Raw genomic sequence first — 12,500 nt, 5'->3', positions numbered from 1 at the left:
TTGTAAAGTTGAGCAGCATACAGTGGAATAGGACACAGTGGAATGGAGTACAGTGCAGTGGCATACTCTGGACTGTGCTACAGTGTGTTAGAAATGGAAGGACATATTTGCAAGGAGGTAGCACCACTACAATGTCAATTTCTTGGCGTAGTAGTGGCACAATCATTGCTCCACACTGCTCCATATTTAAAAACTGAAGCCAATGCATCAGTTTATAGAGACCTGCGTCACATTATACCTGCGGCAGGTATAATATATGGAGGGTAGTAATATATGGAGGGTAGGCGTTCCCATGTTAAAAGCCACATAGAACTGTTGCAGTACAATTTACAACATTTCACTGCATCACGCTTCTCAAACCAGGCACAGGGCGCATGGCTTTTTATATGGGACTCACCACTGTGTTCTGACACATTGCTGGAGTTGCATCATTCTTACAACCAACTCGAACAATGCATCACTTTAGCGCCAAAGAATTTCTGATGAATCTGTGAATCTCAGCGCCATTGAACACTGTATTGTAAATACAGCGCATCCATGGCATCGTTAGTGCATTTGTGGCAGTGGCAAGAAATTTGGTGCTTTGATGCAGATGCATCAGTTCCTGTAAATATGTCTTGGAGTCTCTAGATATATAAATGAAAAGTGGTGTAATGCAGGAACGAATTCTTATGTCATTTGTTATCCAATGATTACACAAATTAATCACTGGCACTATCTGCACGATTTCTGCAAATGTATTTTAAAATTTTGGCTAAGCTTATAATCGTGCACTTCTGGAATGGATACCAGGGTTCTACAATGTTGCAAAACATACACAAATCAACCAAATTGGAAAAACATGTACAAGGTTACACATATCTAAGATATATATTGAATGCTCAACGATAAATGTACCAACTCGGAAAACATTTTGGGGCAGATTTACATGCCCCTATCGCCACCACATCATCACTTTCAATGACGTTGTGATGATGATAGGGGCCCGCCTGACAAAGCAATGTTAAGCCACTTAACATGGCCTAACGCTGCCTTGTAAACAAGACAACCTTTCACACTGTATTTAGCGTGAAAGGGGAGGGCAATTGTTGTTGCAGTGGGCTTTCCACTGCAACACTCATTGATTTTGAGGCTGCCTCCTATTTACAAGGACAGTGTACATAGGAGGCAGCACCAAATTTAAGACCAGGGAAAACCTGGTCTTAACCCCTTTGCTGCTTCTGACGGCAAACGGCCGTCACGCGCACTACTTCCGTAGTGCTGCGCACGTCCGTTGGCCGTCGCGGCCAAGTCCACTGCGCTAAACCGCCGTACCCCGGCGGAATCGCCGCTGCGGTTAGGCGATTAAACAGGTGAAACGAGGAGAAATGCTTTATTTTGCCTCGTTTTTGCTGTTTCAATGTGTGCTGCCTTGTGCAGTACACATAGAAACAGCAAATTGCCTATTATTGTTTATGTGCAGGAAAGACCCCCTTCCTGCACATAAACGATCAAAAAAAGAAACTACATTAAGCAGCACACATAAAAGTTAGAAAACGTCATTCAAAGATTGTTTATGTGCAGGAAGGGAGTGCTTCCCGCACATAAACAATCTTCCCCTCAACGCAGGCACCCTTGCACTATGGTGCAAGGGTGCATGTGTTGGTGCTAGGCTGCAAAAGGACAGCGCAGCGAGAAACGCAGGACTGCACCATATTTTTGTAAGTATTGTGCCGGCCTGCGTTTCTGAAGTGGCGGAGTGCGGCGTTAAGCCAAGAAGGCTGACGCCTCACTCTCTCCCTTCACTGTAAACATGCCCCCTTTTTGCTCTTCAAAATGTTATTATCAAATATGACTGTGTTCTTTGCTTTTTACGCAGTCCATGGTGGAGATAGTCTGTGGATTATACACATGTGAGGAGCAATTTTGCCCGCCATTATCTTGAATGTGTATCAAAATGTCTTTGAAAATGAATGAACATCAAAGTGGCTCCTCCATTATAAGTCTAGAAGCATTTCACCCTAGAAACTGCAGGCCTCTTCAGGGTAGAAGGAAGGCGAACTACCTGAGAAAGGAAGTACTATAATCCCAGGCGGTGGGAAAAGGTGCCAGGCGTTTGCTCAACATCAACACAACACAGTGTGACGTATTAGTGATCAAGTATCTTTGGTGCATTTGCTTCTTCGTGAGACTTCTCGAGGAATTCGGTTCCCCATCAAATTTGAAAATAACTATTATGCGTTTCATCTATTTCATTCTTTTTTTTATCGTGACAACAATAAATGGTTAATAACATCCTGCAAGCCATCAAACCAAACAAGAATCCGATAATAAGTAAATTACATATACTTACAGACCTAATATCCTAGGACTGGGCACACGATGGGCTCATTGCTAACCGCGTTAGTAACCTTGCACATCTTTTGTAATCTAAAAGAAAATATAGAATAATCAGCATTCACTGTGTCTGCAAAACAAACACAATTTCCCGCATGCAAAATGTCAACATCATCAATTTACTGATAAATAAAACCCTGTACGCTAGGTTTATTATCCAGAAAAGCATAAGAACCACGTGTATACATGGGATGGCAGACATAATAAAATGTTGTTTTCAATCATTTTGTAAATTTGTGTTTTCTGTGTGCATTTAAATTTAAATCACAGTCACTGACGAAAAGCCATGTAACTTCAATGTCAACATTAAAAAATACTTTTAACTAATTTAGTTGAGCAGCGGTACTAAGCACACTTGATGTTTATCACTTGTTTTGAGATTGCACCTTACACATCTTCTTTCAATAATCAGTTAACAAGATTGGAATAGCTTTGACTCAATTATTGGCACGTAAGGGGTAATGCAATCATATTTTTCATTGGATTCTTTCACAATTAGTGGCTCTTTTTATTAGGCCACGGAATCCTTTGCTAAGGATTCTGCATAAAGAACGATCACAGAAGCATGTGCACCCCAAAACTAGAATACCGCAGCTCCCTTTATAGGAATTTATACCATCCAATGCAGTAACAGACACAAAATGCTGGTGTTGGATTTACTGCTATGTACGGGGGGCAGATTTACAAGCCCCGTATGCCACTTTTGTGCCGTTGTTGTGTCACTTTTGAGACGCAGCGGCGGCGGAAAGCCAGCGCCATGCTGCGGGGTATGTACAATGTGACGCATCTAGGGAGATGCGTCATGTTGTAAAGCCCTGCGCCAGGTTTCATGTGGGCGTTCTGGTGCGGGGGCGTTCCGGCGCAGGAACGCCTCTGAAAAGTGGCTGAGTGAAATTTACAAAGTTTCACTCAGTCACTTTTCCAACCCCGCTGAGTCAAACCTTACGCCTGCTTGTAGCAGGTGTAAAGCCGGCGTAAGGAGTGACGCAGCACAGCTAGTATAGGGCGCCCCCGAGCAGTGTTGGAGTGCCGTTGCGCTTGCGACACGACTCCAGAACTGCGTCACCTTTACGGCTTCAGATGCGTCACCCATCTGCCCCTCCTTGCACCATGGTGCGCCGCATTGTAAATGTGACGCATCCGTGGTGGCACAAGGGGGGATTACCTGACGCATCTGTTCTGGCGCATCCCTGCTGATTTGCAGAGATGCGCCAGAAGCTGTAAATCTGCCACAGGATGCAGAAGAACATTTCTCCCGTTCTGTTGCAACTACAATTTCCTTCCATTGACTCCCATGTGCTTTGTGTGTCTATGTATGAACCATATTGCAATTCCCTTTGTGAAATCAACACCTTGTTGATATACCAACACCAGCACAAGTAGGTGCACTGAAAAATCCTCCCTATATGCCCTTCAACTTCCCGCTATAGCCTCATTCACGCAATTTTAGTTCTACGTCTACGAATGAATATCAAGCAAACCCCGACTGCCTATCTTATCTGCAAGAAAGCATTAAAGGCACACTTTCTCCCCAAGACTTGTACCATTCCAGTCTCCACTTTTACGGACAGGGGTTGAGTTATTTTAACGGGAGAAGCCTTAACAATCTTTGGCTAAACTTGTGTCATATTTTTGGAAGCCTAAATGCTCCCCTGAGTAGCTGTATGTCAGAGTAAATGACTTACATAAATACTGGTAGACAAAAATTGATATAAAAATACAAGGAGAATGTTCGTGGCAAATTCAAGCAGAGGAAACATGAGAGGAAGTGACATTTGAGTTTTTCCTACTTTCTCTACAGCTAACATGCTCAAAAGTGACCTGCCTGACTGAAGTGCTGTCTTCAGTAAAATTCCTCACGGCCGGCTTCTAAAGTACAGCTGCCCTCGTGACAGTCAACACTCCAAAGAGTCGATTGTTGAAAACAACTGCATGTCACGGAATCACTCTGATTCATCTCTTTATTCCCTGAGATGCCTTTGCTGCCCATGAAAAAGAGCAATAATTGACACAGGCATTCTCCGGCGCCATTAATGCTTGCTCCTAGTTTCATATCAGGCGCTTCATTTATTGATTTGACATATGAGGTTACATTCACTCGACACATTCCAGCGAATTCCTACACTCACATGGTGTATTACCCATACCATCGTATATGGAAATAAAGAAATAAGAAATGAATAGCAAAATATTAATTCTTTCATATGCTTCAGTAATTGCTAATCTTTTAATATCACATTGCAGAGAGTTTGGCTTAAAATCAAGTGACGGTTACTCGAGGGAGTGCTGCGGGGTGGTAGGGCGGGGGTGGGGGAGGGGGAGGGGCAGGGTGGGTGGTAGTAAACTCCGGCATACGGCCGAACGGAGTTAAGTAAATAAATAAATAAATAAATAAATAAGTAAAACGAATTACATCGACGATGCAGCGCCCACAAAGTGATTCATTTTCTTCTCGTGGATCACCAAGAAAGCAGAGTTTGCCCAGAAAAGGCCTTGCTTGGACAGTGCTGCCGTCATGTTCTGCATGGACTCCACAAACATGCTTGACGACTCACATCCCAGCATCCATTCAACATGCAATTGTAGTAATCTTCTTGGGGGCATATCTTTTTAAGGACTATGGGGCATATTATCAAGGACCGGTGTTAAAATTAGCGCCGTTTTATCGGCAGGAAATTGCCGATAAAACGGCGATAATGGGCTTGATAATACGCCCTTGTTAATTCCCATAGAAGCCCATATTAACACCAAAACATGGGCTTCTACGGGAATTAACAAGGGCGTATTATCAAGCCCATTATCACCGTTTTATCTGCAGTTTCATGCCGATAAAACGGCGATAATTTTAACACCTATCCTTGATAATATGCCCCTATATACTCTCCTGGAAGCAGTCTTTGCCGGCCACTTAATGCCGCTTCAACGGATATAGCCAGGAGAGGATACTTCATCTGTTGTGCACATGTTCCCCGCTTTTACCCCTCCAGTGAAAGTTGTTACCCCCTGCTTTAAGGGCCCTGCAAATAAGGTCTTGTCGTCCTGTGGTAATATCCCTTTTAAATGGACACAATATTCAGCTAGCTTGTAAAACAGTCAGATTGCTTCAGCATGGACATAAGCTGCTCCCACAATAACTACTGGCCCATAGCCTTGCAGCTGTGGGTTCTGTACTGAAGTTTAACTGGTTTTTTATTATGTATTTTCATTGTAGTCACTACTCAAATATGCTGATAATGTTTGTGTAGACAGTACCAAAAAAAAATTGCGACCGAGTATTTATCTAAATCAAAGCAGTATTAACAAGTAAATAACATGGGAACTCTTTACATTTCCGTTTATGCTACTTTTGCACATTCCCTGAATTTAGCATGCTGACTTACTTGTTGCTAATTTAACTCGATTTCAAGCTTGGTTCGGCAGATATTTTTAAAGAACACGCTGTCTCACCATTTTAGATCCTTTCCTTCCTCTTTGCCGTTTATTGTACTGTAATGTGTTTTATATGTGCATATAATGGTTAAAATGTACTTCGCATTTGCAGTAACTCCCATCAAGCGGTCTTACATCCGAGAGCTTGACTTGATTCATTTCATTATTACTGGAGTCAAATATAAGTTTTTTTTTAATCAATACTTTCTTCAATTGTGCTTATTTTGGGGGGAAAAAGTTACATTCATTACAGAGTTCTTGTGAGGGTTTTCGATTTGGAGTAACCCTATCTGTGGAAGATCATGCATGATTTTAAAGTTTTATTTTTGAGGATTGTGCTTCACACATTTTTCTGGAATAAACTGTACTTTTAATTTTTAATTTGTAGCCCGTCATGCCTTGTTTGAACTTTACTTTACTCTAGTCTTCATAATGTTTCTGTCATGGCTTCTAAACACATCTTCGTCTTATTTTGGCCTGTACCAGTTCTTAAGTGAAATATGCCCCATATGGGGCGATATTTTTGTTGTGACCTCTTTTTTAAGGAGAATCGTTTTGTTTTTAGGCGCATTGTCTTGTTTTGTAACACACAATTTGGCGTGTGCAACCAGAGAATACAGAGAAAACTAAAATTATTCTCACAATCAATCAGCCCATAAATCCATGAATTTTTTAAAGGTATTTCAACTGTATGTTTTCCATTGACTTGCTCTTTAAAATGTCTGCATCAAGTTTTACACACAAAGAGCTACTCCAGTTCGGAACAATTCATTAACCCAGGTCTTCAATAAAACATCTCACTGTCCAGTTTGCTGTTCACATACCCCCATTTCTCTTCGTCGCTGATTAGACCCAAAGCTTCAGCCCCCTTTTCAGATCATTTCCCCAATCAAGTCATCTTCTACTCATCATATTCATCTGATATGTGATGGGAATAGGGCTACTTCAGAACAGGACAATGGCTGCATCCTCAATCAGATTTCACAACACTTATCTCAGGGACCTGCTAGACCTCCTGCTGACCTCAGCAGTTAAAATGGTGGTCCCCAAATAGAAGGAGACAGACAAGGCGACATTCAAGGGGTGGCTCAACTGGATAACACACCTCAGAGGTGCATACAGCACCGTATTGCGCAACTCACCCTGGAGACCGGCAACACTGGATGAATACTTGGGTCTCTATGAGCCCCCATGAACAGAATCAAACTAGGCCAAGATAGAGCCACAAGCCTGTTATCTCCGTGCGCAACTCCCTCTTCCTTCTCTTTTCTTCCTCCTTCTCTTTTTTCTTCTCACTTACCTTCATTCCTATAGTAGGAGAGCGGAAAGGGGGACATCTGAACATGTAGACCGCTTACCTGTACCTGTGTCATGCACAGCCAGGTTGTAATGTTACCCCGCGTTGGGAAAGCGATGTTAAATGTATGTGTACAATACTGTGAAATAAAAAAAAAAATAGCCCTTCTTACTTCAGGCATGGTATGCTGCAGACCTACCACTGCTGAAAAGCTTTGCCACTTTGCACTTTGCAGCTACCATCCATCACGCAGCTGCCGTTCTCTGCTCTAATCTACAAGTACTACTGCATTCTGGAGTAATCAGTAATCACTCCAATTCAGAGTATTTCGCCATTTTTCTGAAACTGACCTGGGTAAATTAAATTTTCATGAGCAATCTGAATTTACCTGTGTATATAATGATCAGATGATTTGCACAATTATCCACATGTATTGAATACACATGAGTTTGAACCCTGAACATTTGTTCACATTTGTAACTAATAAGTAGCTTCTGTAGTGCACATTGTATCTTTATTCTAGGATACACCTGTTTCCTATCAACAATAAGCTTTATTATTTGGCCTCTACAAGAGGGTTACCAACTACCGTGACCTGAAGAAAAATCCCTAGGCAATAATCTGAAATATTTTGAGGAAACAGATGATACAATAAACTTGATTTGAGGAAAACACGGTATGCTAGAAAAACGAATTCTTTCTTGACAAACCAAGGCTCCATGCTTTATCAGAAGGGTATACAATTCACTAGAATGTAATCTTAGTTTGATTTTTTTTAAAAGTTAAATTCTGAAGTGACTTGTCAGTCTCCTTAATGAATGTTGCTATTAGAATATGTTCTTTTGTACATGCTAACCAATTTAAATCATTCCCAACAGCAAACGGGACTCATTTAAGAAAGACAAAGATCTGGCAATTCAACACTTTCCTTAGAGGTAATACATATAATTCAGAACATTCCTCACCATCAGCTGTTACACTAAATACAGAAAAGGTCTTGAATGTGATGAAATTTAAATTTATGCTTGCTGTGTAAAAACAATTCGTGTTTACAGATCATCTCTGTATTGAAATTACCACCCTTAAAGTGGAATCCTGTGTACTGACAAAGGACTTGCGGCCACATGCATCATTGTAGGATTTTGCGATTCCTAAATTGCGAAAATTAAGGAATCGCAATTTAGGAATTGCAAAATCCGATGCATCAAGAAATCTTAAAAGTTTTTAGGATTTCTTAATTTTCTGTATTTGCGATTCCTTAATTGCGAATCGCAATTAAGGAATGGCATTACATTGATTCCTATGGGCCTAGAGGCCCATAGGAATCAATGGAAAGGCATTAGCTTTTTGTGAATTTGATTTTGCGAATGACAATTTGTTGATGCATTGCAAGGGTGCTGAGGGGGGTCCAAAGGACCCCCCCCGCACCCTTGAAATGTTTTTTTAAGTGCAAGTTTCACATACACATGTCCAAAGGGCGTGTGTGTGTGTAACATGACACTTTCAAAAATGCTTTTTTGAGCATTTTTGAAAGATTTCGCAAATTAACACGAGGGTCAACCTCGTGTTAATTTGCACCCCCTAATTCCGAATTCGCATTTTTTTAAAAATTAATGCATTGAATTTAAGGAATCGCACAAATGCGATTCCTTAAATGCAATCGCATTTTTAGGAATGGCAAAAAATTGCGACTTTTGTCAAATTGTTTCATGCATCCCAAAAAAGTGATTTTGGAATCGCAAACGGCCGATTTTTCCGAATCGCACCGTTTGCGACTCCAAAATCACTTGATGCATGTGGCCGGTGATCTCTTCAGTCTTTCTGGTGGAGAGAGGAACGTGTCAAGGTTGTCCATTGTCACTGTTGTTGTTTCATATGAATGCAAGTGCCCCATGAATAACATTTAAGGACAAAAAAAATAGATAAAGAGTTTTCATGTGTAGATGAATTTTAAATTTATGTATGAAATTAGCCATCTTTAGATCTTTAATAACTCTTTGAAACTAACTGGTTGAAGAACGTGCACTGAGTATAAACAAGATGAAACATCCCTGTTTAACTAAAAAGGTAATTGTATCCAATGAAAATAGTTTTTCCAGATTTCATGTATTTCTTTATATGTTTTGCACTAAAGTGTGTTAACATTGTTTGCTAAAATATGCAATCTGATCAACAGAATTCTGAAATGGGACCCAAACCATTGTAAAATCAGTTTGAAAACAGAGTTTGGTTTACATCAAGGGGCCTGGGTATTGACTGTATCGCTCTGGTCAACTTATGTGAAGAAATATCATTGCAACTATTTGCTTTTGCTTCCAATGGGCTATAATGAAAACAAGAATGGTTAGAATTTGAAAATAAGTTAATTAATTTAAGTTCCAAGCAGTAGGTCAGGAATTAAACTACCTTGAGTGGCGAATGCTGTTCAAAATATGGTTTTACATTTGAAATCTAGTACTCTGTGATAGTTTGTCGAGATTTTTTCCTGCGAACCATGCAGTAGTATGGACAACCAAGCACTATCAATGGTGAGTATGCTGATGTTCCTCACATACAAGAAAACTGGATACTGAGGGCCTCATTTATAAAATAATGACGTATCGCTACGTGAAAACAGCGATGCGTCACTTTTCATTGCACCCTCCTTGTGACATGCTGGATGCATCATATTTACAGTATGAGGCATGATGCCGCAAGTAGTTACAGATACGTCATTTCTGACTTATCTGTAGGCGCAAAAATGACGCATTGCAGGAGTGTGTCACAAAAGTGACGCAACTCCGTCAATGTGTCATTTCACATGGGCATGTCCCTTTTCAAATGTGCCTGTGTCAGTCTTACGCATGCTGTGAGGCAGGCATAAGATATTGACGCATTTGCGTCCTAGAAGTGGTGCAGTGAAATCTCATGGATTTCACTGCGTCACTTCTACGAGGCTTACTTGCGTCAGGACGCCCACCCTGCAAACATTATACCTGGTGCAGGAATAATGTGGCGCAGGGGTTTACAAAGTGACGCATCTACCTAGATGCATCACTTTGTAAATATGACACAACGTAGTGCATTTTTTACGCCTCTGGTGCGTCACAAAAAGTGACGCACCGGTGGCGCAAAAGTGACGCAATGACTCATAAATAAGCCCCTGAGCATTTTACAAAATGCTGGCTTAAAGCATGTTAGCTACCCAAGTATGTGTGGACAAGAAGCCAATGAATATCACACAAAAGCTAGTGAAATGTGAGTAGAGGCAAAGAATAATACAATCATCAAAATTTCAATAGAAATATGAACGTCCAACCATAGGCGAGCACAGCAGATGATCATTAAGAATAGCTAGAAATCTAGGAAAATAATTGCAATATACATGAAGGGAAAATATGAAAGAGCACACAAAACATAATACAAAATCAAATAGAAGTGCAGCACAATACAGAGATAGCTATCTGTCATCACAATATAACATTAGCGATCAATAAATGACAGTGAACACCAGAACAATAATGGAAATGAAAACCTAATGGCAATGTAATTACTAACACAATGGAACCGTTTACATAATATTTGAAAGCATACACCATTCTTGATCACTACCCGATCATCACCAGAAACTGAAAAATGGGGATCACAGTCCCCCTGCCAAAACCTGTTACCCTTTTAGGGGTCGGAGAACTTTGCCTTTTGCAAGATAGGCACCCGTTTTTTATTCTTTCCATAATTGACAGCAAAGGTCACTGCCTATGTGAAGCTGGTCGGGTCACTTTCTAGTTACTTGGCCTGACTTAAGAACTTATATTTACCCTTATAAAGGTTTGTTATGAAGAAACATTGAAGAAAGAACTGGGGGTGGATGGGACTTCTAGTCCTCTGGCAGCATCCACATATTTACATTAATGTGGAAAGTATCTTAATAAACATGTGATCGGTAAAAAAAAAGTGAGAAATTGCACAGGAACTACACTAAAGTGTACAGACGTACTACCTTTTAGCAGCTTGTTTGAGCATATCACAAATGACTATCTTCAAAGCGTGCTCTAAATGAGGTTCTCTACCTACCAGGGTTCCTACAATCACTTCTCTAGCAGCAGTTTTGTTTGAGTCTTTGGTCAAGCTTGCACAATTGCGGACTCATCCAACTCTTCAGAAAACAAAGGTTCTAGAGAGACACTCCCACCAAAATATGACCATGACAGTACACAACCAAATCTATGTTCATTCAACATTCTGTCCACCAGAGAAACAAAGACGCTAATGAAGACTATCAGTACCGATGGATCATGCTGCCCTGTGCCCCCAAACCTTGAAGAACATTATGGAATCAATCTGTGAAGCTATACCCACTAAACTATTAATTAACACACCACTATCATCTGGACAATTCCATAGCAAACTAATATAGGGAACATCAAGATAATCCTTACGAAACAGAGACTATGTCCTAAGAACCCATTAAACTACAGATTGATAATCAATTAGCCATTCATAGGCAAATTAATGTGACAAGTTGCATTCAGAGTGGGTGTTTTGCAAGGAGCGGAACGGAGCTGAGAGCGTTGTGAGCAGCCATGTGCAGGGAGCGGTGGACAGCACGGTGGAAGCCGAAAGCCGGAGCAGCTGAGCCACAGTGGCAGACAGGGGCCGCCGCATGGCAGAGCCACACCCGGAGCCGTCCCCTCCTCCTCTTCATCAGTACCAGTGGCAACACCGCCAGGCCCTCTGCATTGCAGCGCCTAGACGGTAGGAGCAGCAGCAGGGGGGCAGGAGCCGCGGCAGTGTATAACGCGGTGTATAATGCGGCAGGAGCCGAAGCTGAGATTAATTGCAGGCTCTGGAGACACGAGTGAACATTGAACAGCTGCGGCTGCGGCTGAACGGTGAGAGGGTTGGTCTCGCTGCCTGAACCGCCAAAAGCAGCGGGGGTAGCGGAAAAGTGAACCGAGCCCGCGACTTGTTCGCCACTGGTCGTTGCCGGTACCAGTGGCTGTGGGCGACAGATAGCGGGGGACAGCAAGGCCAAGCCCCACTTGGCCCCACCCCAGCAGAGGTGAGCAATCGGTCTCTGGTGTGGGGGGGAGTTATACGGGCCAAGGAGGAATGGCCGCATAGGAGTGCTGTATAGAAAGAAAGAACAGACTCTGGTGCTGTGGGGGGAGTATTCAGTTACGAAGGAGAAACTCACGCACAGTAGAACTGAACCCTATACTCGGTTCCACTTCCACTACCAAGGTTCATTGCTACATTGCTACACAACAAAGCCATCACCCCGTTCTGATCTAACTTTGGTGTCTAGTGTGGAAACGGCAACACTCGTAGTGGTTGGAATTGGAGGAGGAGTCACGCTCTTTGAAGAGCAGGAGCAGGAGCGGGAGCAGGAGCGGTTCTGCCGCATTGCCGCATTGCT

At 41.9% G+C, this 12,500-nt stretch overlaps 1 protein-coding gene across 1 annotated transcript in view; it reads right to left on the bottom strand.

Annotated features, from left to right (window-relative positions):
• ALKAL1 (ALK and LTK ligand 1) overlaps positions 1-12,500 on the bottom strand; it is a 617,709-nt gene that overhangs the window by 65,128 nt on the left and 540,081 nt on the right. The window contains exon 5 of the mRNA XM_078685663.1: positions 2,333-2,409. Coding sequence (XP_078541789.1) covers positions 2,345-2,409 — 65 coding nt within the window. The 3' untranslated portion in view covers positions 2,333-2,344. The remainder of the gene's footprint in view (positions 1-2,332; positions 2,410-12,500) is intronic.

Source organism: Lissotriton helveticus, chromosome 4_1 (assembly GCF_964261635.1).
Source record: "Lissotriton helveticus chromosome 4_1, aLisHel1.1, whole genome shotgun sequence".
Classification (NCBI taxonomy): Eukaryota; Metazoa; Chordata; class Amphibia; order Caudata; family Salamandridae; genus Lissotriton; species Lissotriton helveticus.
The sequence above is the reverse complement of the archived record's forward strand: the minus strand, read 5'-3'. Positions and strand labels throughout refer to the sequence as shown.